The 26,419-nt window shown below is 39.5% G+C and overlaps 1 protein-coding gene across 1 annotated transcript; it reads right to left on the bottom strand.

Moving 5' to 3' along the window:
• Positions 1-1,060: 1,060 nt before the first annotated feature.
• trappc10 (trafficking protein particle complex subunit 10) lies at positions 1,061-26,111 on the bottom strand. Its single transcript, XM_084724820.1, has 23 exons — positions 25,947-26,111; positions 19,680-19,761; positions 18,418-18,553; positions 15,946-16,145; positions 15,322-15,517; positions 14,977-15,088; positions 14,599-14,846; positions 14,300-14,446; positions 13,832-13,946; positions 12,757-12,833; positions 12,428-12,519; positions 10,987-11,127; positions 10,484-10,593; positions 9,568-10,097; positions 9,193-9,334; positions 7,896-8,054; positions 6,686-6,915; positions 5,767-5,867; positions 5,407-5,530; positions 4,639-4,803; positions 4,191-4,371; positions 2,752-2,946; positions 1,061-1,556 (listed from the first exon to the last, which is right to left on the bottom strand). Exons 1-23 carry the CDS (start codon positions 26,005-26,007, stop codon positions 1,309-1,311), a joined length of 3,792 nt encoding a protein of 1,263 aa, XP_084580946.1. The 5' UTR covers positions 26,008-26,111; the 3' UTR covers positions 1,061-1,308.
• Between the last annotated feature and the right edge of the window lie 308 nt (positions 26,112-26,419).

Here is a 26,419-nt window from a genome sequence, read left to right as displayed (position 1 = left end):
ACACACGATGCAGGTAGGCTGGGGTGGACAGAAGAAAATACAGCCAGGATCATAGATTCCACCTATGATATCTATTGTTGAAACTGAAAGCTCATTTAGATCGTTTTTCAATTTAATATTGAAATTGTGACACCCCTACAAAGCAGAGTTCAAAATAAGTTATTAAAAACATACATTCCCCGCAATCATCTGGTGTCTGACTCTTAAATAGGGAGAGACAGGTGGGCACGCAGCAACTTCAGCATGAGTTTGACAGGCAAAACACACTGGCCTGAGCAACAACATATATATGTATGAATAGCCAAATACAAATTTTGCTGTTCAAAACTCATGGCAACAAATTAAGCTTCAAATCATTCGGTACAGCTCTACTTGCCACGTTACACAACTTGAACGCAGCAAGTTGCCAGTGACTCAATGTCAATGCCAAACCTCGATGTTACAGCACCAAGTAGTTAGTTAGTTAAACTTTGCAGGAGGAGAACTTTGAGCTCCTCCTCAGCACTAGTGAACACATCGTAGAAGTTATCCGAGAAAAGTCAAAAACAACAGATCTTCATGAGGCATCCCAGACGTTGTCTTCCATGATGACCGACTACACAACACTCATTTTATTCCTGGGGCCTCCTATCTGTTGGCTCTCACAATTATCAGGCTGACATTAACTAGTCTGATCCCAGAATTAATTGTTCTACTTAAACATACACTAAAGAGGGACTATTTTTTGTATCGGCACTTCTGTAATATTTTTTGAAAAAAACAGCAGCTTACTTTGGCAACTTGAGTGTAATCATCAAAGCAAAAGTCTCAAATGTAAAAGTGATGACTACCTGAGAGGCACAGGAACAGCACGTACAGCTGGACACACTCAGTCAAAGTTACAGTACTTGAGTAGCTGATCGAGGCATACACACATCTAGGGCTTTGGTGCATCATGGGACAATCAGGACTGTTATTCTTCAGTTCGAAGGAGCACGACAGGCACTGATCTGATTGATCAGTCCATATATATATTTATATATTTATAACTATAAATCCATCCAATGAGCTATGTACAAAGTATGGCAAAGAAAAATCTTTATTTAAATTTTATCAGCAGATGTCATTGGCTCGTCACTGTGTCTAGTCCGTAATGTCTCCAGTGATGTGAACGTTTCATGCTTAGGGGTGAGTCCATACCGGCAACCTGCAGCGGTCTTCGACATGGACACATGGACCCGGTTTGCCCCGGAGCAAAAGCTCAGCAGAGTCCGTCCAGGGCCCGGGTTCAGTTTGATAAGAAGGGGGCGGGTGGTCTTGCCACCAGGGTCATGTGGCGTTGACCTCCATGATGTGGTCGTCGGTGGCGGGCAGCACCAGGACCTGCCGCGTGTGGCTGTGGTTGAATACCTGTCCGGGGCTGAAGGGCTCCAGACGCGGCATGGCCACGCCCTTCTGCTGCTGGTCGCCGCTGCCCACAGAGTGCACGCTGCCCCGGCTGCGGATGCTCGCCGTGTCTGCTTGGTCGTCCAGCGTCTTGTCCAGCAGGGACAAACTGTCATTCTCCACGCAGCTGTCTGAGGATGGCAAAAAACAAACAAATTACTGCGTGTCCACAGGATGAGAAAGAACAAAACAAATTTGCAGAAGTCCATTGGTATAATGATGACAAATTCTTGCTTTTTTTTAATTGTTTTTTTGTTGTTATTGTTTTCATGTCTTGGGTCTGAAGGTTTTAGATTGGACTATAATTTATTTCTGTTTTAATTTCATTTTACTCATCATGCATTGATGAACAGTCCAACACAACAAAGAACATAAGTAATCAGACAAAACAAAACTAAAATTGGAAAAACAAAACTAATGAAAATTAAAAGATTAAAATTCTGTTAAAAAACAAACTCAAGTATGTCTGCTGGTACCAGTTTTAGATGGGAAAAAAATCAACAAATACCAATATATCATTATGTTCTAGAAGTAAAGTTTTCATGTCGGTGCATATTAGGCCTGTATTGGCCAATCATTTGAGTCAACCAATATATCGGTCGGGCTGTAAGATGGATTTGCTGAACCATCTTCTTTAAAACATGCTGCTTTATGACCAGTGTCAAAGACAATTCATTTGCATATTATTAAGTCATGGCTGGCTACTTTTATTATTGCATTTTATTGGTATGAATGGAAAGCAGAAACACTTTATAACAATAATATTAACTTTATTTATATAGCATCTTTAAAAACTGAGTTTACAAAGTGCTTTGACAGACAAAGTCAGGGGGCAGAGGAGCAGGATAAGTTAAAAGGAAAAGCAAATTTTATACAAACAAAAATTCTGTACACATTAGATTTATTATTTAATGACATTTTTCTGAGTCATCTTTTTTTGTTTTGTTTTTTTAATATTGCAATAAATATTGTGTCATGGACTTTTCATCATAGTATTATTGTACCTTGTGTTTTTGGTATCATTACATCCCTACTTTTAGGACATCTTAGTACAGCTTCTCCTCAATAAACAGCAGTTTATTGTTTGCTTATTGCAGTTTATTACAGCTTCTGCCACACTACCTGCTACTGCCGGGTCATCAGTAGAGAATAATATTGTACCTGCTGCCTGAATGAAATTTAAGTGGTCATCCCTGCTTCTTCTACTACATAACGTGGGATAACAGCAAATTCAAAAAGAATGCATCTACTGTTTCCCAGGAAGTTAAAGCATCCTTTCTTTCACGATGAAATAAACATTTTACAAAGATCTGTGGGGGGTCTTACCAGGGTCTGGTTGGATGGCCACAGCTGCAGTGTGAGGAAGGTACTTCAGCACTTTGATCTTGGGGAAGGGCAGATGTCCTGCAAACAGAGGCATCACCTCGATCTGGACCTTGTGGGTGGCACTGGCCGCCATAGGCATCGACACCATCCCCGAACTCTTCCCACACACCGCCCAGTTACTGCTGCTGTCAGCCACTGTGGACACACACACACACACACACGAGCTGAAGTCACAGAGCTTGATGTTTTTTCAGTTGTACAGCTGACAGTAATGACTCTACATAAGAACATATGCATACTAATATGAAAACAACTTGATCTACATAGTCATCAATCTAATCCTAGAAATATTTGGGTGTCAAATTGATAAAAAATGGTGATGAGCCCTAGCCGTGCCTACAAACTGCAACTCATCATTTTCTTTAATGATGAACCTTTCAATTATTTCTTTCATCAAGCTGAATGATTACTTAGTCAATTAGATATCAGACATAATGACTGAAAAGAGAACAAAGGGTTTATCACGAGACAAAACGCTACAAACAAACACATGAGAGATGCTGGAGCCCAGAAATGTTCGGCATTTCTATTTGAAAATTTGCTAATTAATTTTATGTCAATTGACTAATCCATTTATCAACAAACCAATTTAGCTCTAATTTCATTTTCTTTTTGACTCATATTAGTTAAGTATGTTGTCTGACATTCCTGGAACATTTTCCCTTAATCTTATAAATTGGAAATAATGATTCTTTCCATTATCTTTTTACTTAATTATATTATCATTTTGTTTGTATCATAAATGGAAGGAGAAAAATAAGGAAGAAATATGTAACATATTTACTGTACTGAATAAGGAAATGACCATTACATGTCCTCAGGAGATTAAGAAAACGTGCTTAGTTGAATACCAGCTTCTCACCCTTTAATGCTACAGCCAGCATCGTCTCCTCTGATTTGAATTTCCATTCCAGACCAGAATAAGTATTCTTGTTTGCCCGTCTCATGTTTATTCCGAGTTCAAATTAGTGTCTGTTTATGAGTCGTAACAAATTGTAAATAATCTCTATGAAGGAGGAGTTTATAACAGTTACATTGAACAATATGTTAATGGAATCTGGCAAGCAGTGAGACAGGCAGTCACTGAAGTACAACTTCCGGGTGTGTATTTTCAGAGCAGAGGGTTTTTGTTTTCAGGATTACTGGCTTAGTGTAGGACTCATCATGTTTTGTCAGTGTCAATGTGTAATCTTGTGCCCCTCTTGCACTTCTGTTTAGTGTCCTGTTTTGCAAAAATGACACAAAATATTCATGTTACTGGACAAAAAAATGAATCAATTGAAAATTCACTTTTTTATTATCCTCATTCCTTCTGCTTCTTGTTTATCCTTTCAGAAAACAAACAAAAAAAAAAAAGATAAGACGTTCTCCAGACATACCTTCATACATGAGTTTGGTGGTTTTGAGCCCATCAGTGTCAGTCTTGCTGTCCTCTGCTATCTCTCCCTCTGCAGGTTCAGTCAGTCGTGTTATACACACCTCCAGCCCGCAGAGCAGACCAGAGCGACAGTGCTGCTCACCAGCAGGAGGCAAGATCTCAGCCCGCACACTGTACAACGTCTGCCAACATCAAACAAAAGTTATGTATGGTAGGAACCATCCTTTAATGTGGCAGGAGTGCCTGGATAATCTAGAACCCACAACGCAGCACTGAATATGCATGTTTTCATACAACATTAACCTTCTTGCACCATATGTGGAATTAACCATTTTTCAGAGTTGTCCCTTGCTAACGACATGTGTAATTTGCCTATTTGATATTTGAGTTACTGACAACCCAATTAAAGCTTCACTTGTTAATTAGAATAAAGGCTGAAGTGAACTTACAGTGACTCTCTCAAGCTGGAATTGGTAGTGGAAGGGTTTGAAGGCAGAGACGTCTTGGTTGAGTGGAGAGAAGTCGGCGGAGAAAACACACTGGAGACAGGAGGGCAGGTCGTCCTTCCACCTCACCTCCCACAAGCAGAACACACTGTGCTTGCTGCACAAAAGCTAAACAAACACACACACACAAATAAAAGCATACTGGACATTAAGATGAATTCACAGTTGATGTAGTTTCAATCGATGTATATCAGTTATGTGACAAACGGGGCTCTTTTTTTTAAAGTTATGTTTTGGGGCTTTTTATGCCTTTATTGGATAGGACAGCTGAAGAGCAGACAGGAAACAGGGCGAAGAGAGTCACACAATAGCACAGACAAACTAACAAATTAAGGCAGCAACAGACCAGCAATTTCTGCATTCTGTGAGGTAAAATTGCTGTTTTTCCTTAAGGAAATGTTATGAAGAGAGCCAGAGTTGGTGATCCTGGAATAAGGCTTTCAACATACTGTAGATCAACTGCTTAATTAGAGATCTTCAGGCTCAGGATGAAACTAAGGAGAAAAAAAATATATTTTCCTCTTCAAACTATATGTATCCTCATTAGTGTGAACATGGCTGTAGAACCTATTTTTCTCATTTCTATTATTTCCCCATAATAACCCACAAATATTATAGTGTTCATATTTCTCCAAACAGTAAAACAGTTTTTCAAATAGTAGAAGTTCTCTGCTGATCCATCCTATAGTCACAGACATTTGTTCTGCTCACCTGTTGTGTTTTAGTGTTAAGGGACTGCAGCTCCAGTGATACATGCTGCTTCTCTGTCAGCTTCACTTCTGCCAGCATGAAGTTCACATCTGACACATTCTGCACACACACCTGGATGTACTTCCTGTGGGGTCAGGTCAAAGGTCACAGGTCAGGAATGAGTATAAGCAGCTTGGGGAAGTGTTGATTTTAAATTAGTAAACTACAGGTTCTTACATTCTGAGAATTTTATGAGAAAGATTTTGTCATGGATTCACATGGATAAACGTTGCTGGTTCAACAATAAGAAATCCAGTGTAATGTGAATGTGATTTTTTTTTCTACTTGTGACACATATAGGCTGTGACAATGAAGGCTCACCTGTTACCAGCAGAAAGCAGTGAGTGTTTGGTCTTGAAGGGGATGTAGAAGGTGAGGGCAAGCAGTGTAGAGTAGATCGACCATGGACAGTCGATTGACATCTGAGGACAGACACCAGCAAGACTTAACTGTCAAATCTCAAATTTTGTGACAAAACAGCAAACTAGCCCTCTCACAAGGAATGAATATTTCTCTAGCACTCAACAATTGGGGCTGCACACTTGCCCAGGAAGACTAAAATGTTGTCGGGCTAGTAAGTATTAAACTCTTTTAAAAATTGATTAGTGATCAGAATTATTTTTTCAAGCAAAAATGACAGAAAATGTTGTTTTCAGTTTCTCAAATATGGAGATTTCCTGCTTTTTTCTGTTTTTTCATCATATCACTTTTGTCTGACATTTTATAGATGTTGCAGGGCTAAATTAAACATAAAAATTCAGTTTTTGTTATGCAATAACCACTAATAAATAAAACAATTTATACAGGGGCAAGTAAAATCTGACTTCAGGTGAGTAGATTCCTGACCCAGTTTCCTGACTGGGCAGAGAGGGGGGAAAAAACAAAAACAGTTAACGCTGAACACTGCTATCGAGTTGGTTCTGCTTCTGAAAAACCATACAAGTGACTTAATTTTTACTTGTTTTGCCCCAAAAATATTCAGTTTACTATAAAGTAAGACCAAGAAGAGAAGGATATCCCTACATTTGAAAACCTCATAATTTTTGCTTGAAAAACAACTTAAAGAACTAATTGATGTTGGCAATAATGATGACTGATAGACCACTCAATTAATCAACAAATCAGTGCAGTGCTACAGAGTATCCAAAGTTAAATTCAGCTGGACCAGCAGAGATGTGACATGCCTCCATCACATAAGTTTAAAATCATCTCTAAAAGTGAGTTTATTTGAAGAACCCACCCGCTGGTCGATGGCGGTCATGGGTGTGTCAGGATGACTGTAGCTGCGTGGTCGGTGGCGGACCTCCCCGTTGGTCAGCCTCTCATTGGCGGGCCGGTCGGTCCCGGACGGGATGACACACAGGACTTCCAGCTGGAACTCCAGAGTGTGGTAAGGAGGGGTGGGGGGCAGGCTGATGCTCGTCACCTTCTCAGATGACTGGATGGACAGGACGCTTTCACCCACCAACTCTGAAAAACAGGAGGGGGATGGAAGCCACAGAACTTTAAAGCTGTATATCCATCAGTCAGTCAGTGTGTTTACAGGCACGCAAATACCTGGTTGTAGTCAGTTTTCTGCAGTAATGTCATTATATTAAACATTATACATACAAACATGGCAATTTTCACCGCTTTACCTTGCTGTCTGACAGCCTTTTGCAACTGGAAACTGGTATTATATAAGCCAAACATTGTTCTCTCTCACTCAGCCAGACTCCAATAGTGAAATCAGTCATTTTACTTCACAGAACACCAGAATTGCTGATTTACCGCTGCCTCGATCTGTTAGTTTGTATTTCAGTGCATGCAAGCTAACCTTTTAAAACACCCTAGTCACACGAGAACACACATGAACTAAAAATTAGTGCAGTGGTAGACCAGTAACCATGTTCTGCAAGTTAAAACGACCGATTTCAACAGCTGTGCAGTTGAGTGCGAAAGAGTGTTATTTGGCCTATATAACAGTTTCCTGTCCTAAAAGGCTGTCTGGTGGCAAGGTGAAGTGGTAAAAAATTCCTAAATATAGCATTCACTTAAACTGATATTGATCTTTTTAGATGGGCCTTTTTTAAGTGGCCAAAGCACATTTTCCTGTTCACCATGCCCACAGTAATTCACTGCTTGCCTTCCATGATGGTATTCCTCTATGCTTCTCTGCATCTACTGCAGGTAATACACCGACTATGGATAGGTATCTCATACAACCCCACTTCAAATAATGCAAACTATCCCTTTCAGAGAAAAGCAGTTAACAGAGGTAGCTCTGTGCTGGAGAAACCAGATTTCTTGGCCATTTAGATGTGTAGCCAGTTTTCAAACATGGTTTTTACATGTGCAAAACAAAGATTTTAGACAGGGAATGAATAACAGAGATGACAGGAAAAGTTCAACCCCAAACTATAAATTATTAAGTCTACTTCTAAGTTTTGAAGAAAATACAAAATCCTGACCAGCAGCAGGGTTGCTGATGCGGGCGGTGCAGCTGGTGGAGGGCAGGATGGGCATGGTGTCTGTGTTACTGAGCTGCAAAGCGTCTCCTTTCTTCACAGTGTAGTGACCCGTCAACAGAGTGAACTTCACCATCTGAGGCAGACCGGCCAACAGTGGTTCTGGAAACACAAACACAACTACAATGAGCAAAACACACACACACACACACACACACACACACACACACACACACATTGCTATATGGTTTATGTACAATCATAAACATGATATGGAGGTAGAACGGCAGCATGGAGCAGTGGAGCTGATATCGCTGGCCTGATATGGGTCTATTGAGGATATATCAGTGTCTGTGTACATCTTTACTGATAAGTACTGATACATAAACTTTTTTTTTTTTTTTACATAATATATGATACAGACAATGGGGAACATTTATGAGAACAAGAGGAGCTCCCTGGCAGGTGTAAATGCACAGACGTTATGCTTCTCTTTTACCACCTGCCCCTCACTGACTGACAGTTTTGTTTTATTTTTTATTTATTCTTGATTTTGTCAGTGTTCCTTTTCACAATTAGTTGGCATACATATATGTTAAATTCTAACATTCTATATTAAAGTGACCTGTTTGAGAAAACACCCTGCTGAATACCTTTGCATCATCATGTTGGTGCAAAATCAGTGCACAATCCACACAGAAAATGTCTGTTTTTATTGCAGCTCAAACTGAAGCAGTAGAAGCACAAAATTAACTCAAGTGTTTGCTTAGTCGTGTTTTTGTTTGCCAGCTGCATTTTTGGGTTGTTCAATAATAATAATGCAAGTTCAAATGTTAGCACTGCAAGTGATTTTGGGAGCAATTTAAAAAAATGTGTCTAACTGTATAGCTATATGAAAGAGCTGGCCACCTGTTGAATCCTTACTCCAAACAAATGGGGGGCAGCATATCGGGGTCAGTGGAGTCAGCTCTGGGGTACCAGGAGCCAAACAAGAAAACCACTGTGGAGTTGTTGGACTGAGGGCAGACTGAATTCTACAGTGACTAAGTATCACCTCTTAAGGTACAAAGTGGTATTAGTAGACAGGACGGGCTGAAGCTAGCTAATTAGCAGGCTAACTAAGTTAGATATCCTTGCAACACAATATATAGACATCTCAGACATAATGCTAAAACTGTGATTTCTTCACATTCTATTGATAATTAAATTTTTCATTTTAATCTTGGGTTTTTTTAAAACAAAATTCTGACATATAGCACCTTTAAGCATTCCTGTCACCCATCATATAAAAGATTCAGACCTGAGAGAGGCTCCACGGTGAGTTGAGGCTCCTGAGAATAGACTTCATACTGGACCGATGGGTAGATATGAGGAAGTACAAACTGCACCTGACCCACCGTGGCATAGAGCTGACGCAACGTGTAGGTACCTGGTTGTCCACTCTACAGACACAAACAGAAAAAAACAAGAGTGACTTAGTAAAAGACTGAAAATAATAAAAGTGGTCTAATGAAGCAGATCAGTAAAAGCTGAGAGGGAGGAAGTGTGACAAACATGCATTAAAAAACAACTGCATTTCCAATTTACTTCTTAATACATCAGTTAACTAGTTAACCGTTTCTAATGGTGCATGTTTGTTTTTTTGCATTTGAAGCAGCAGCAAACTGTCTCTTACTGGTGCTGTGAATATGATGCTGTTATTTCCAGGCTCTAACGTTACATCCTGCACTTTCAGCATCTGTGCTCCTTCCTTCATGGCAACAGCAGGTGGGCTGATGCAGTTGGGCGTGTCCGGCGGTGAGTTGCTGTCATGACGACGCATGACCAGATGAGTGTTTTTACACACCACCCCTGTAGAGTTGAGAGAATTGTCCGAAGGACTCCTGTCCTGAATCTCGTCTAGTTCTAAAGAGGGGCCTGCAGCGGAAGAAGGGGGGCCCGCTGAAGAGCTACTATGGTGAAACTCTACTGTCCCTGGGTTTGTTTGTCTCTGAGCTCCCTTGGACCTTCCATTAGTCCCTCCACGCTCCAGGTCAAAGTGAATGCTAGCAGCTAGTTGCTGTATGCGCACTGACACAGGCATCAAACATCGCAGAGTGAGCTCCACTTGCAGGACGGCTCCAGAGTGCACCGAGGCTGTGGCTGGACGGAACTGTAGCCGTGTGAGTTGAGTAAAAACACCCATGCTGAGAGTCACTTTTTGAGCTGTGGAGGAAGAAAATAAGTTGTGGCGTTAATGATGAGGATGTTTAGCATTGTTGGGCAACATCATCAGCTGCTCAGCGGGTCTGTCTTAAACTTTGGTTACTGTGGTACTCACAAAATACTGACAAAATCATTCATATGTAACCCCCAAATTATCAGTGTGGTCCTGATGAGTCTGTAAGCAGTAGAAGATTACCAGATAATCTGGGACAAACAGATAAACATCCGTACAAATAAAAGTCACAACCTGATTGCCAGGAGGGGGAAATCTGAGATAAATCTGAAAAAAACACATCCTGTAGCCCAAGCCCAGTTTTACTGATAACACATCCCTCTTTTTGTGTTAATACGTTAAATTTGTTCCAGTAAGGAGCATTAACACTTACAGTGATCTCCAGACTTTCCAGCAAAGGTCAGAATTTCTTGACAAAAGTGCTTCCTCTCCTCCGTGGTCAGGTTCACATCACCAGCCAACAAGGCACTGGTCTGCAAGTAGCTGTGGGGGGTTGTAAAGGAAACTAGAGCTGCAACTATTCTGATGATCAATTAATTGGTTTAAGTAAATTTTTAAAAAAAATTCTGATTCCAGAGTCTTAAATGTGAATATTTTCTGGATTCTTCTCTCCTAAAGTTTTCAAATAATTAATGATTTCAATAATCGCCTTAGATTGATGTAATTATTTCTATTGCTTAAGTAATATAATAAAATACACATAAAAATATACATAAGGTGTGCTATCCTACTCCTGAATCTTTCAGTGCCACAGAGATCTACTTGTATTGACCCTTTTTTCACACTAGAGGTTATTTCCTCGAACAATTTTTTCCTTGTCACTACAGTAGTGTTGACATATTTGGCTGTAGATGGCATGTGTGATTTGAAGGATACTCTTCAGTTCTGCCCAGCAGTTTCTGACACTCTGCGATCTGCTTCCTGGTGTGAGTGACGGGGAGGCTCCATCCCTCTGACACGTATGACTTCAGAGCTTCTTGTAAGAAGCTTTCTGCCCGCTCAGGGTCCCCCTTCCTCCTAAAAAACACACACAAACGCATCACCTTGCTTTTCATGTCTACAGAAACAGAGATTATCAACAGAATGTTTGCATGTCTACCAATATTTTCAGTGCTTTATTTAATCAATTAAAAGTCTCTTTTTTGGTCCACAGTAAAGGCAGACAACAGATTCTAGATATTGATAATTATTGAATGGTACTATTTTGAAAATCACAATACATTTAAAGGCAGACTACGCAGGATTTCCATCCAAAAAAAAAAAAAAATCATAGACCCATATAAAAATAATCTCTCTCAATCATGAACAAGACACTAGAAGTGTGTTGTGGCACAAAAACAAAGGCTCTGCTGTCCACCTGTACTTTCTCATTTTCTCATTATTTTGAACTGTTCGGGATGCTTTACCTTCCATTAGCCTTACGACGTCTTTAGAATGAGACTCAATAATCAACTATCTTTCTGTTGCTTTTAGAAACAGCAACTGCAGGGTTCCCTCACCCTTTTCAAAGTCAAATCCAAGCACTTTTCAAAACATTTTAAAGGCCATTTTTCAAGCTTTTCCAGCACCTTACAACTGCGGTACATTTTCATGTTTATATACATATACTCAAAATGATTATTTCACTTCTTGATCACATTAAAATCAGATGTTTGTCCTATAAACAAACAAAATTATGTATCTAAAAAGTAAACCATTCAGTCAGGTAAGAATTTATTATAAAAGTAATGCAATTATAATTTCAAGCCGTTTCCAGCACTTTTCAAACCTTGAAAAAACTACATTAAAATTCTAGTACAAATTCGACAGCAACAAATCCCACTTCTACCTTTACAGACTCTCATCTGCTGCGAATGAAAAATAATGCATTATCCATCTGCTACTGGCTGGTGGTTGGCATCAGGTGATGCTATGATCTGTATTTTAAAAAAGAATGACATCATACAACATCAAAGATCAGCCAATAGCAGAGGCCCATTTTGTTTTGTCTTCTTTACCATAAGACGCCAGACATGTTTGGGTTAAAACCACATCCATTAAACACAGTGAAAACAAACTTGTCACTGCATGTTGACTTAGACATCTAAGAAATGTTTCAACTGCAGTTTTGCAGCTTCACATTGATTTCCAAACCCCATCACGGCCATTGTATCACATTAGTGTTTTCATTTATTCTGCCTAATTCGACCTCAGGAGTGTGTGGGAGTTTACAAGAACTGACTGACTGACAGTTCTACAAAAGAGGTCTAATCAGTCAGAGTAAATGGAAACAACTGTGTGGATGTGCATGGCCTTTAAGAACTGCAGGATTCCTTACATGTAAAACTCAGCAAGGCTTTTTCCCACCAGTCGGGCAGACCTCAGCCGGCCGATGGCCCTGTACATCTCCATAGCAGCATGAGAGAGTTCCTGATGCAAGAAGTAGCCAACAAGGTGGTGGTGGTGAAGGAGGAAAAAGGTGCGAGGGAAGGGAAGAGGAGAGCAGAGAGATAATCAACTGAACCGTTTTCACAGAGGTTTTCAGGAGATTACATCAGAAAAAATTTGATTTAAAAAAATCATGATTGGAATTTAGAAAATGTGTTATCCTCCTGTTATGCCAACTACTGAAATGAAACACCAAGCGGTGGCAAGAAACTGACTTACAAGATAGTGTCTTTCAAAAGCTTCCACAGATGACAAGGCTTCTTTCAGCTTTTTGTAGGGGCTCTGCAAACTGTTGACTGTGGAGGAAGACAGAGGAAATTAAAACAAGGCACAGACAGACATTTCATATCTTTCAAATACCAGTCAAGCTTCTTCATTACACATTAATCAACATGTTTGGCCAAACAAGCTCATTCCTCTTCCAGTGAAAAGGAAATTCCAACCCTGAAGGCCCTGACACTCCAAGCTGTTTTTAAAGAACTTGTGCCAACACAGAACATCAGGGGCATTGCTTCATATCTGCTGTTCAAAGCTGCACTTGAACACACTGCAGACCCCTGATAAGGGCTGATGTGCACATACAGTTTGTATCTATTTGTAATTCAAAGACATTGCAGAGAAACACAACACAGACTGACTAGAGGACAATAATCATACTTTTAATCATAATAAAAATTGTTTGGAGAATTTGAACATAAATTGACAAAATACTGTGTATGTCTGATAAAGAGTTGGAATTTTCTTTACAGCCAATGGCCGTTTGTTTATGGAGGAAAAAAGAAAAACAATGTAAGAACTAAAGGGGTGAAATCAAAGATCAATCAGGATGAACAGCCAATCAGACATCCAGACAGAGCTGAAACAGCTGAACTGCTGCCAATGAGGGTCAGTTAGAGTTAGAGTTATGGTAAACTTAATTGTCCCCAAGGGGAAATTTGTCTCGGGCACAGTGCTTGAGTCTGTCATGTTTTTAGGATGTTTTATGTGAAGCAACTGTCTAGCTTTGTGTCAAATGTTTTTGTTTCTGTGATGTTTTTATCTTATTTTATGTGAAGCAACAGAGACATCTGACTATGTATTTCACATTGACATCACTATGACATAAAACAAATTAAAACGCCAAAAGTGCTAAGCGCTAAAATGCTTGTGTATTTATTACTATTGCAATAAGATTACGCATTAGAGTTCAGCAGCATGATGGAGGCTGGAACAAACGATAGTTTTAAGGTTTGATTTGCACTCTGGCACATGGAGTCTTAAAATGGAGCAGCGTAGGGTCCCAGCTGAAACTCACCTGTCTCAGGCCTCTCATCCCCGAGTCCAGCCAGCAGATCCACAGTCCTGTTCAGGTCCTCAGATGTGGGTCCCTTCTCCGACACCAGGCCACAGAGTTCCCCTAGAGACTTCAGCTGGAGAGGGCAGACAGGAAAATGAATACAAACACTTATTATTCTGAGAAAAATATTTTCTATTTTATAGTGACTGCTTACTATTTAAAGCTATAAGGAGTTGTTAACTGGTTATAAAACTGTCTCAATTCATGCCTCTATATAACCTACATAAGCAAATGTGGCCATCCACAAGAAGACTGTCTGTAATTGTCAACAGTTTTATTCTTTGCTTTTACTTTCTTTTTTATCATAGTTTCTATTTAACATTATTACAGTGTTCACTTGTTCTGTCTTAGTGTCAGTCATCTGTTAAGCACTACTACACCAATGATCAAAGGCAGAGCTACATGATTCAGTATTTTTTTTGTTACCTTGTCAGTGGCGTAAGCCCACAGGCCGACAGTGTGGGAGCAGTTTGCAGCTAACTGGGCCTGATCACAGCAGCCTTCGATCCTGTGCAGAACCTCCAAGCAGCTGAGAAACACCCAGCAGTCCAATGCCCCCTCCAGCACTGACACCTGATCAAGACCAGCATAGAGTATTATAATGAGAGACAGATCAGTTCAAACCATATTTCAAACCAAAAATAGTGTACTTTCACTTTGCTTTTCTATATCTGGCTACGCAGGAAAAGTACAAGAAAAAAATGACACTATAAGAGTCTGTGTACCTCCAGCAGGCGTAGCTCCTGGACACAGTTGTGCAGCAGCTCCAGGGCTCTCTGGGTGACCTCCCAGGGCCTCTGGAGGAAGATGAGTAAGGTGCACTGGCGGGAGAACAGGTAGCTCCTCAGATCTAACAGACTGGCCTCCCCACGCTGGATCCCATCCCTCTTCTCCATGTCAATGGGCCGCCGAAGCAGCAAGCCACTCCAACTACGCACTGGGGCGCAGAAAGAGCCCAGCCAGTTAGCTGTATCTGTGGACAGAAAGAGACTAGTCAGACCAAAACCGAAAGTAGAATGGTATGTTGATCCTGAAAACAGAAAATGTGCATGTTCTTTGTGAGGACTGCCATACTGAAACAAACTTGAATGGTGGTTACTTACCTCCAGCTCCAAAGTTAAGGACATACTGGGTAAAAAGAGCATCGAGTTCATCATACTGGACCAAGGCATCTTCAAACTGCTGCAGCATCTCAAAAACAAATGCCAGCTCCTCCTGCACAATCATACACACACACACATAAACACACATCTGAGTCCCACTGCAACAAAATGATGAATTCTTACATAATTACTCGTATTTAAAGGTACAGAAAAAAATCTAAAATCTAAAATCCATGGGACATGTAAGTTTTAAATCCCTTTCATTCATGACAGAACCATAACTTCTCGTTCTTTGCAGGCAATCCACTCATTTAACCAAAGTCCACATGCCATTTTCCTAAGTACCTGGACCATAAAGTATTCACAGAAGCTCCAGCCAGGCTGGGTGCGTTTCTCTCGGAGCGTCCGCATGTCGTCTTCAAAGCGGCCCAGGTTCTTGGTGAAGGACATGAGGAGGAGGGTTCGCAGCTTGAGCAGCAAGGAATTCCAGGATTCCTGAGACCGAGACGAGTCCTTCAGTGGGTCCGACAGCACCACACACCTGCATCCAACAGCAATAAATTTTATATAATCAGGGAAGGTTGAATCAATATTGTTTCTTATATTCAGCAGGTATTGATTATGTTGCATGCTATGGTATGAAAACAATCACAATAAAAGATTATTTTCATTATAATTATTTAATATTGCAAATATTTTTCAAGTAACTATTTTATTACTAAAACAGCTTGTTTTGTCTGATCCAAAATTCAAAATCCACTCTATCTAATTCAGCTCTATTTAATTCAATTTATACAACAAGGAAAAGCAAGAAGTGCTTACATTTGAGAACCTCAAACCAGAGACCATTTGTTTGCTTGTTTTTTAACAAATTCCAAGATTATAAACGTAAGAAAAAATTACAAATTGTCATCATCTTCTGCCAATATCACATAAATTGACTTGCTTCTCAGGAAGGATTGCCCTCACCTGTCATTCTGCTTGTTGCAAAAATCGCTACGGATCTTGTCCACGATGGATGACCGAGGCAGGATGTTGGTTTTGTTCTTCTTCTTGTTATCGTTTGTCTCCACAACGATGATGACCCAGTCTGCTGAGCCATGAGCCCGCAAGCTGTTCTGCCATCGCATCATGTCCTCCTTTACTGAGCTCTTATACACTTCTGTATCCTGCAAATCAGTAAAACACATTTATTATTCAGGCAAAATAACCGTTCTTCACCCTGATTGCCTCACTGCCCTCTAAAAGGTATGTTAAAACATGAAAATGATACACATGAAGGAATATTGCATGTAAAACTCTTGTTAATGCTCATTAAGTAAATCTACATGTTTTACCCAATGGGGAAGTTTCAACATCAGATGATTTCAGAGGATTGACACTATGAGAAGAATGTTGGCCATCAAGCTTACATTTTATGACAACTTAAGTTATTAACCTGGAAGTTGCTGACTCTTGCTGTTTTAAATTGGCAGGATCTGAGGAGAGCTGGAATATAATATGTGTAGTGAGTTATTATGTAACAGTGCCCACTGGCAGGGAGAGGAAGTGAAGCCCTGCTGTTGCACAATGTTTTGGAAGTGAAGTTTGTAGAATCAGTCTTTGGTTGTGAATCTTGATCAGTTGAATGACACTGCACAATAGATGTTGACAGAAAGGATTTAATTTAGTCCTTAACACCTCAATTGGGTGCTTTTAAGGATTTATTTAACTTTATTCCCACTGAAAGTTTGAGTTTATTTTATATAACTTGCACTTACAGCCTGCACACACCCATGAAAATATGTGTGTTTTCAGTTATCCTGAGTGGGGATGTAACAATATGTCAAATATGGAAATATGGCAATAAAAAAATGTCTCAATACTGTAGTGGACTGTAACAATATCTACTGTGATATTGCATGATAAGTTATTTTATTTTATTTCTTTAATTTTATTTTCTAAAAGGGCTGCTATTGACAGCTGCATTGCTTTGCAGTTGTACACGCATACTTCAAATATTAATTAACACAGTTCATGCCAATTGCAGCCCCAACTTGTTGCTGCATTCAGTCTGTTTTAATACTGTCAAAACTGTGCAAATGTCAAGACTGTGTTAGACTAGTATTTCCCTGAATTTCCAGTTAACTTTTTTACACCTCTTCCAGCAGGACAACCTGTACCTTTTTACATCCCATAGTTTATTTTATTCACACCCTCTCCTTTAAAACGGAGTACACGATTCTGCTGTGACTGTAACAGTGTGGTTGAAACTGTGTGGTTAAGTGTTAATGAGAAGGGACTGGTCGGAAAAACTGGACAATCTAATATAATCTGCTCCACCTACAGGCCTGTGTTTGTGCACAAATTAAACTTATTTGATTTATGTGATGAAAAGTATCACTTTGAGAAGGTTAGAAATTTCCAATCAGCACAAAAATGAAAAGGTTTCAGGCACTCTGGTGTTGAGTGCCTGAAACCTTTTTCATTTTCCGAGGTACAATTAAATGTGACAATTAAACACAACTAAGATCTGACAACTGAATAAAATGAATCTGTTGCTATTCTCCCCTTTCCATAATGCATAAACATACAGGCTCACCACTCCCACACTAGAGCTGTAGTCCTAAGGAAATGTCATGAGTCACGAGCTGATGACAGCACTTCCTTAAACTAACCAGCTGCTCAGTCAGCAGCAGCGGGTTCCTGCTTCCTATCTTGTTTTTTCCCCCATCTGTTTTCCCTTCCCAGTCTTGCAAAGTAGATGTCAAGTAAGCTCAGTTTAGGTTGTTGATTGCAGGCTCCTGAAAGTGCATCACATTCAGTCATGTGTACAATAATGTAGATAAATTTGAAAACTTTTTTTTTTTTTTTTTTTTACACAAAACGCTCTACAATGGAAATGCATTTGAAAATGCTTTTCTCAGAGTCTTATGTGGACAGGGAAAATAAAGCTATGCCACTATGATCTTAACTCAGTGAACTTGCAGACTCTGTGTATCTCATATTATGAGTTTGCATATCTTGCATAGAGAGCTGTCTGTAACCTATTTTTGCCCAGATAGGATGCCCATAAATTTAACATATTCTTAGGAGTAGACAAACAGGCCTTTCCCTATCCTGCAAAACAGATGGAATAAACAAACTTTATCAAGATTCTTGTGACCCCCAGGACAGAAAAAGTCAGGTAGCAGCAACATTAAACAGTAGGCTTTGATCTGGCAGCAGGATGGGGTAGAATTTATTAGAATTGATTAGAACAGAAGAGGTAAGTCTTTGTGGGAGCAGTGAGCTGCAAAATTTTGAAATAATCCTTCATTGTATCTTAATACAGTCTGTTAATACATAATGCAACACGGAATGTTTCCCAGTTTTGTTAATGAAATTACGGAGTGAGTCATTGAATAATTGAGGTTGCTGTGCAAAGTGTGTGTGTATGTATGTGTGTTTCACGCTACTCACACAGCAGTCAGTCCAGTAGATGTGGAGGAAGGGGAAGGTGAGGAGAGCCTTGTTGCCCTCCTTGGGGAGGAGCTCCTCTTTAAACTGGACAAAATTAGCTTCAAGGTGGATCATTTTTGGTGCACGGCCGTACGTCCTGCACAGACAAGAAAGCAGTTTTATAGGATCAGTTACATGGAAAACTATGTCTATACTGTACCTATGGAATATCCATGTTTGCATTATTTTCATAAATTTAAGCTCCACATTTAACCCAATAAACACAGTCAGATTCTAGAATAAACACTGGTTCCTGAATCTGTCACTGGACCAGCAGCTTTCTTAGGAATTTCAAAGTGTTTAGAGGGAAATTTTAATGTATTGTCAAAGTTTTAACTAATAAGAATAATAGTAATGTCTTCAAACCCCGCACACCAAAGTCTTTATTTGAGACAGGCAATTGAAACTAGACACAGGGTTGTGCAGTATTTCTAATTTCATCTGTTTTATCAGTACTCTTTGTTTCATGAGCCACATGGTGCAAAACATTGACAATAAGAACCAGGATGTAAAATTTAAATGTTTTTCTATAAAATTAGATCCTTTCCTTTAACCTTCAATATGTGAACCTGTGGCCTGTGTTCATTCTCAGTTTATCTCACACTTCAAACACCGCCAGAACCGAGGTGACAAACAGTGTCCAGATAAATTTGTGTAGATTAAGGAGTCAAGTCATCTCCTTCTAAAACACAATGACATCATATACCAAATCTCTGATACTCATCCCAGACATTCTTCACTGACTCATTCAAATTTCTTGGCACAAATAATAAATAACAATCTTAAATAGGATATTGATACAGACATCATAAACATGAAAAGAAAGCCAACCAACACTTAACTGCCCGGGTCAGCTCATAAAATTCAAGGTGAGACAACATCTCCTGCTCCATTTACACTCAGTCATCATAGGAAGCATCTTTACATCAGACACAGCAGTGTATTACAGCAGTCTGAACTGTCACACCTACATTAAACTCCAGCACATTATAAATGAGTCACCCAAAATCATAGTGCATGGTGTGATGATGATGTTGTACTGAAAACATACCCACTGACATTAATGGGGGTGGACAAAAATTCAAGAGCAGCCCATTAACTACATCATAAAAAATGTCCAGAGACCTCTCTGACACAGCAACAATGAAAACTGAAAACTAAAAGCTTTATAAGGATATTTATCACCATGTTTTCCCATCATGCATTCACCGGGCACTACTCACCTCCTCCACTCCATTGGTTCCCTGGGAAGTTGTTGGGCCAATGAGGTATAGAGAGACGTAAACAAGCTCTGGTCTCCAGCACCTGTGATGAGAGGGGCAGCACAACGATCATTTTAAAAACTGGCCAGAAATGAAGAATTCAAATAACTCACATGGAAATCAAAATCTATCTATATTATATTTATTTAGAACCCAAAGTTTCAGCACAATAAGACAGACATGGAGGATATTTGGGGCAAAGTTATAGCTGAGGTCACACTACGCGATTTTAGCCCTGATTTTCTGCTCACGGACAGATTCTGGATGTCTGCAGCAAAAGTCCGCCAGACCAGGGGCAAATTGATGCTCGCCCCAATGAGAAAACCTGGAAGCTAGAAATTTTGGGTGGCTTATGTGTCAGGCAAGCCGCTCTCAATGAACTGACTGAGTGCCATCTTTGCATACACTATCTAGTTGCTTATAAGATGTATATTATTTTGCACTATGGAGGCTTCATATCCAGATTATTTAAGAAACTTGTGAGTGAAGCATATAACAGAAAGGAAACGGGCTCTGTCTTCACTCCAGACACTTGGGCACTATGAGTGTTTCATATCCAGGTCATATAGCTATGATTGCTTCATTATTAATAATATAATGTCACTTCTAGCATGTTTTTTTGTGACTAAATGTAGTTCAGAGAGCAGACAGACGGGATACGGGTACAGCATTCCTCAGATGAAAGATCTTGCAGTATGTGACCTCCTGTCTCTGATCAGTTATGTGGTGTGAAAAGCACAAAAACTTTAAGATGCATGATTACAAGAGAGAGAGTTGTGCCGTGTGAACGCCACATTGATCTGAACAATTTGAAAGACAGGTAGTATGACCAAGTCAACAAAATAAACCGCCTTGTAGTGTGAGAGTGTGACCAAGGCTTAAGTTTGCAAATAATGTGAAAAGCAAGGATATAAAATAAAAAGGGTAGGAATGCTTCAAAAAAATATTTACAATATAAAATCTTAATGACTGCCAAAATATAAGAACATTTACAAACAAAATGCAGATTTCATGCAAACATCAGGAGTCTTGTTCTTGCTCTCACATTCAGCCACTGAACTGCTGTTTTCAGGCTCAATACATTTACGCTCCAAAACAGCAGCGAGCTTGGAAGAAATAATGGGATTGTGTGGCATTACTGGGGAAAAACTGTGTCAGGAAGTTTATCTATTTAGAAGGTCTAGCAGGGGTGAACATCCTGTGGTGCTCTCTGTCTCTTTATCTGCTCTCTCCTGTTTATTAACAGCCCCACGGAGCTACCTGATGTGCTCCTTTGAATGGGTAAACTTGTTTTACCATTGATGGAAGTCTACATCAGGATTTGCAGGATAAGTGTTTCATCTCCTTCAAAAACACAGAGATGATGTTTCTCTTACACTTTCTCTTTCTCTTTTGATAGTCTTGGGAACTGCTCACTTGACTATTTTGTTATTTACTTGTTTTGACATTTATGATTGAATAAAGGATGCAGACAACAAGTTGACTAAATAACACTGGGAGCACCAGCCCATAAAAACTTAATTCACTGAACAACATGATTTTAATATTTTTCATCTTAACTGTGTTACTGATTATTTACATATTTTTAAAACTGTAACTTCTGTCTTTTCTGCAGAAAACTGGCTAATGTCTGCTTCCACAAAGCTTTGAAAATTAGCTCTGTATTGCTATTGAGTCATATGTCCAGGCTTATTTCACGCTTTCTACAACTATTCTGCTTTAGGGAGTTTCATTCTGACTTGAATATGTAGCTGATCTGACAGGGACTGTTTAAAACCTGTTTAAAACCACTGAGAACAGACAAACAGCCACGCTTAATGTGTCGTGTGATATACTTAGACAACTGTGATGTATCATGTCAATCAGTCTGTTTTAAGAAGCAGGAATCAAACCTGTGCTGTATGCTCTATGCAGTATTCACAGCATTACGAAGAGATTTCAGTCTATCAGTCATGATATTTAGGCTACACCCCAGAATCACAAAGTTTGTCTCTGAGGGCCTTACAATCTGCTCAGCATGCAGCACCCTCTATCCTTAGACCCCGATTCATCGGCACGTCATCTCTACATATAGTATGCACCCAAGTGCACAGAGTCCGAGCCAGTTTATGACACATAGCATAAGAAAAAGAAGAAAGCAGAAAAGAGGGTCTCTACCTCACAGACAAAACAAAATGTTGGTCACAACAGACACATTACTATGACAGAATATGTCTATCATTGAGAATACAATTACAAAAACACAAGAACAGGACAAGCTGTACAGCAAAAGAATCTGTACTGGTATCTACTATCATAGTTTATTGTTCTACCCTACATAAAGTCATTGCAACCACATGAAGTGTATTAGCCACTGGAAAAACAAGCATTTGGTACATTTTGACATAACTGGCAGCTGAGGCCTGACCAGTACTTCCAGTTCATCTCATGCTGCTCAATATGGAAGGCTGTCCTCACATTCTATTTTAGAAAATATGACTGTGAGACAAAAAGAGTGATGTGTAGCAATATTGCATGCAAAAATGAGCACTGCAGTCAAAACAGCAAGTTGGAACCATAGACAGTGCAGTACATTAAGTATGTTGAAACCCTATATATTATACAGTTCATGGCAGAAGCAAGTTGTTTCCCCAACTCTCTCCTCCCCAGACTCAGGAAAGCTCTGGAGGCTGCAGAAATGCTGCAGGGGCACAAGACAAGACAACAATGTGTCCTCCACTGTAAGGTGATCAGTTGCTTATAACTGTCATGTGTCTGTCAATGTAAATTTAAGGTTGTTATCCTGAAAAGAAAATCACACTGCTCCAAAAATACACAAACCAGACTTTGAGTTATGTCGCTGCCTGTTTCACTGCCTGCCATTAACATATTGCTCAATATAACTCTTATAAACATCTATGGCTTCTACAAAATTAGAGACTTACTCATTTGGTGAACATTCAGTATCAATTTAAATTCTAATTAATGTTATTTCAGTCTAGAGTATTTAATACTGATCATGCTTCCTTGATCTCTAATGACATATTATGGCCAATTTTATGACAATTTTATTACAATAAGCATATTACAGATTTTACTTTTAAGGTGCTGACATTCAGATTTAATTTGAGGGGGCTTACACTCTAGGACTGTGTGAATTTGAATAAATGAGAATCAGTCAGTCTTCTCTCCAATATGCTTCCTATGCTCAGTCCATTGTCCAAATCAACACCAGTCCTGTGGATCAGGCCCTCACCTCACCACCAGTCCAGCTAAACGATAAAATGACTTCAATTTCACAGCCAGTGGCCCATTTTAGAATCAGCAATTCATAGTAGCTGTGCACATCTTGATAAACAGTGACTTACAGGACTGAGGTACTTGTTCAAGCCTTTAGAAATAGGCCATATCCAATGAACCGTGTAAAAAGCCCCTTTTATAGATGTCCCCCAAGGCTACACCAGACTACTGGTCTTACACCGTTCACCGAGTGTTAATGTAAACACCCTCAAACATCCTGCAAGATCAGCTGCAGCACTTAAACCTCATAGTGAGCTTTATTTGAATCCAGTGTTTTGGAGTGAGGCCAATACATTTCCCTGCTCTGATAATATAACTGCATTGCAAATCAATTAGCCTCACTGCGCGCTGTTTTAACACCTGCACAGATCCGAAGAAGCATCACTGAATGTGGAGTTTTGCTGTGTGGCAAACACTTTTGCAATATCACAGTACAACGATATCCAAAATGGAAGACAATATCAAGTCTTATATCAATATACTGATATAAGATTGATATATTTCAAAGCCCTACATATAGGCTTACCTATTGCATCATATGCAATAAGTCAAAAGTTGCCTGCCAGCAAACACTATAATCAGGTAGCAATTTAAATTTTTCATTAACCACAATAAATCTGTATTCTGATCCAAAACTAGAAGCTGACTGCCATTTTTACAATAAAGCAATACAGGCCTACACATTTACTTAACTTATGCATTAGTATATACCATTATCTTTTGCAGGGTCTCAAAGTGTCATTATACTCCAAACACAACTGAACTTTGAATGTTCACAAAGGCTATCAAAACTGCCATCAAATACAACCTTGTAAAGCAAACACCAGTACAATCCCTGAGCGCATGTGACTCAACCTTACCAACAACGGTCAAACAACAGTAAAGCTACAAAACTGCTCATCTTGCTGACACACCAGTATAACCAGATGCAGCACAGAGTTGCACACTCAAAACTGCAATGTAAGTTCTTTATTCATAAGATGTAGAAATCAATCTTTCAGCATGTGCTAATTTCTTTAGGATGAAACCACACTTCATCGAAGTGAGACGTAAAATCTAGAGGTGATTTAAATGATCTCTCAGTGGAATCATTATGAACATAGAGACAGAGTGTGAGAGACACCTGACATCTGTAACCCTACTCACAGAATTCACAGGTGTTTTCTGCATCCAACTTTAGGCAACTGGTGACTTACACAGCTACCTAACAATCGATTCCAGTGTCCAATGCACAGTATTTCAGCCATAGTTTGTGTCTTTCATGCAATCATCAGTTTTACATTTAACAATTTGCTATGACAATTACACTGGACTCCCAAAAATAAGCCACAGTTTGAAAGAACTGGCAATTTTTTTGTTTGTTTGTTTAAGCACATCTCACCTCCTTGTTTCAATAAAACCCTTAACTAAGGCTGAACAGTTAATCTAAATATTATCAAAATTGCAGTATTGCCAAGTGCAAAATCCAAACTGCACAAGCTGCAGTTTCTTGAAAACAGTAATTGTGCGGCAAAACAGCATTATGAAGAAGTATCATAGTGCTACAGACATGCTCTGACCTACAAATATTGTTTTCCAGATGTAAGAGAACACTTATAGCTTTTTCAGTTAAAATGAAAATAAAATTAAGTAAATCATATTGCAATTGTAAGATCCAACAAAATAGTCACAATTTTTTGTCATATTTTACAGCCTTAGCCTCCATAATCTTTTTAAAAAATATTCCTTCCACAATGTAGCAAATTTGAACCATTCCTTGACCAAACAATGTTGGCAACAGGGGAAGATGTTAATTTGTTGGGTTGCCCTCTTTTCTTTGTTTAGACAAGGCAGAATTGAGAGAAACTGACTGAAATTCTACATCACTGTTCACAATAACTTTACAGACTTTGGGAAACAAACATGCACCCTAAAACACTACTGTACAACTTCCAAGGTATACATGAAAATGAGAATGAGTATTGAGAAGCGGTATTAAACTGATGATGGTTCCTGACTTGTCATTATTTTTGGCACCAAATTCAGACAAGTGGTAGCTGTAAAAGTATCCATTTGTATTGGTATTGATAAATTATCAGTGCTGGTATCTGTATCAGTAAAATCAAAATGATTTCTAATCCTGCTTACAAGTAATTCATATGTGTGAACCTAAGAATCATTGAAAACAAACAAACAAACAAACAAATGTGACACTGGTGATTTCAGAGGCAGGTGCCCGGGTTAGGACACCTGATAACCCCGCAAGAAAACCCAGGTGTGACCCTGAGTTCCACTTAGAAAACCTATGACATGGATTTTGAATCCACTAACAAGTCCCGCTGGTTTAACGCTTTAGATTTCCTTCCATATTCCGACTTGACAATGCCTCTGTCTACTGTCTACACGGGCACCTTTGGACCACTCGGTCCTAAAAATGGAGCAGCCTGCGGAGTGATGTGAAGCTGGCACCCAGTGCCAGAGTCGGCTCCTAAAATAACCCCTCAAAGAAGCGTCCAAGACTCCAAGGGATTTGTGAATGGCAAACTGAGCCCGACGCTCATACATTATAGGGCGCCTACTGTCTGGACTGTTAACAGCGTTAACTGTGGCTGTCCAGCAGGGAACAAGGTGATATCCTTCCCCAAACTGCAGCAACTAGCCGTGACGTTGTATCGTTAGCTAGGCCTGTTAATCAATGTAGCTACTAACTAGCTAGCTAGCTGGCAGAGATACCGTTTTCTATGTGAACATTTAGCCCCGACAGCGGTGTAGTAGACCAGCATGAAAACATTACAGCCTTGACAAGCACAAATTAAGCCACGAATCGCCACACACACACAGCGCCTCCAGGCTGGTTAACATAAAGGTACCAGCTAGCTTAGCTCAAACGAGCTAATGAATATAGCTAGCTTGCTAACTGTCAAGACCAGAAAAAATAAGACTGAACGTCTCCTTTTAATAAACACTCACATGTCACAATCGGCTTGTTTTCCATAGTGTAGATGATCGGCTTTTCCTCTTGACACTCCATATGTGTTAGCGGTAGTACTCCATGAAAATGACATACAAACAGAGCTTTATTATTAGTAAATGCTTATGTATGCAGTTGTGTTGAATCGATGGGGCCTGTGTCCCCGCTGCACTTCCGGGAAGTGCGTAAACTGTGCGTCATTAAAGGGCCGATCTGATCTTTTTTTATTACATATACAGTACAGGTGTATTGTCGAGTTAAAGTGAGTTTTTTTTTTTTTTGTTTTTTTTGTTTTTTTACAATAATGGAAGTATTCAGAACCTTTGCTTAAAGGGACAGTTCACCCCAAGATCAAAAATTTATATTTTTCCTTACCTAGTGCTATATCTCTGTTACTGGAGATACTGAACAGGGGTTTTCTGCCTTCTCTCAAAAGTAATGCAACTAGATGTCACTTGGCTGTCAGTGCTCA

Source organism: Lutjanus erythropterus, chromosome 8 (genome assembly GCF_056507025.1).
Source record: "Lutjanus erythropterus isolate fLutEry1 chromosome 8, fLutEry1.hap2, whole genome shotgun sequence".
NCBI classification, from domain to species: Eukaryota; Metazoa; Chordata; class Actinopteri; order Lutjaniformes; family Lutjanidae; genus Lutjanus; species Lutjanus erythropterus.
The sequence above is the reverse complement of the archived record's forward strand: the minus strand, read 5'-3'. Positions and strand labels throughout refer to the sequence as shown.

What these genes read in the sequence shown, in the direction of transcription:
- trappc10 (XM_084724820.1), bottom strand. Translation starts at nt 26,007, where the DNA reads ATGGAGTGTCAAGAGGAAAAGCCGATCATCTACACTATGGAAAACAAG. An exon ending in AGGAGCTACGCCTGCTGGAG is followed by an intron (nt 14,447 to 14,598) that starts GTACACAGACTC and finishes GGTCTTGATCAG; the next exon opens with GTGTCAGTGCTGGAGGGGGC. An exon ending in GGCCATCCAACCAGACCCTG is followed by an intron (nt 1,557 to 2,751) that starts GTAAGACCCCCC and finishes TGCCATCCTCAG; the next exon opens with ACAGCTGCGTGGAGAATGAC.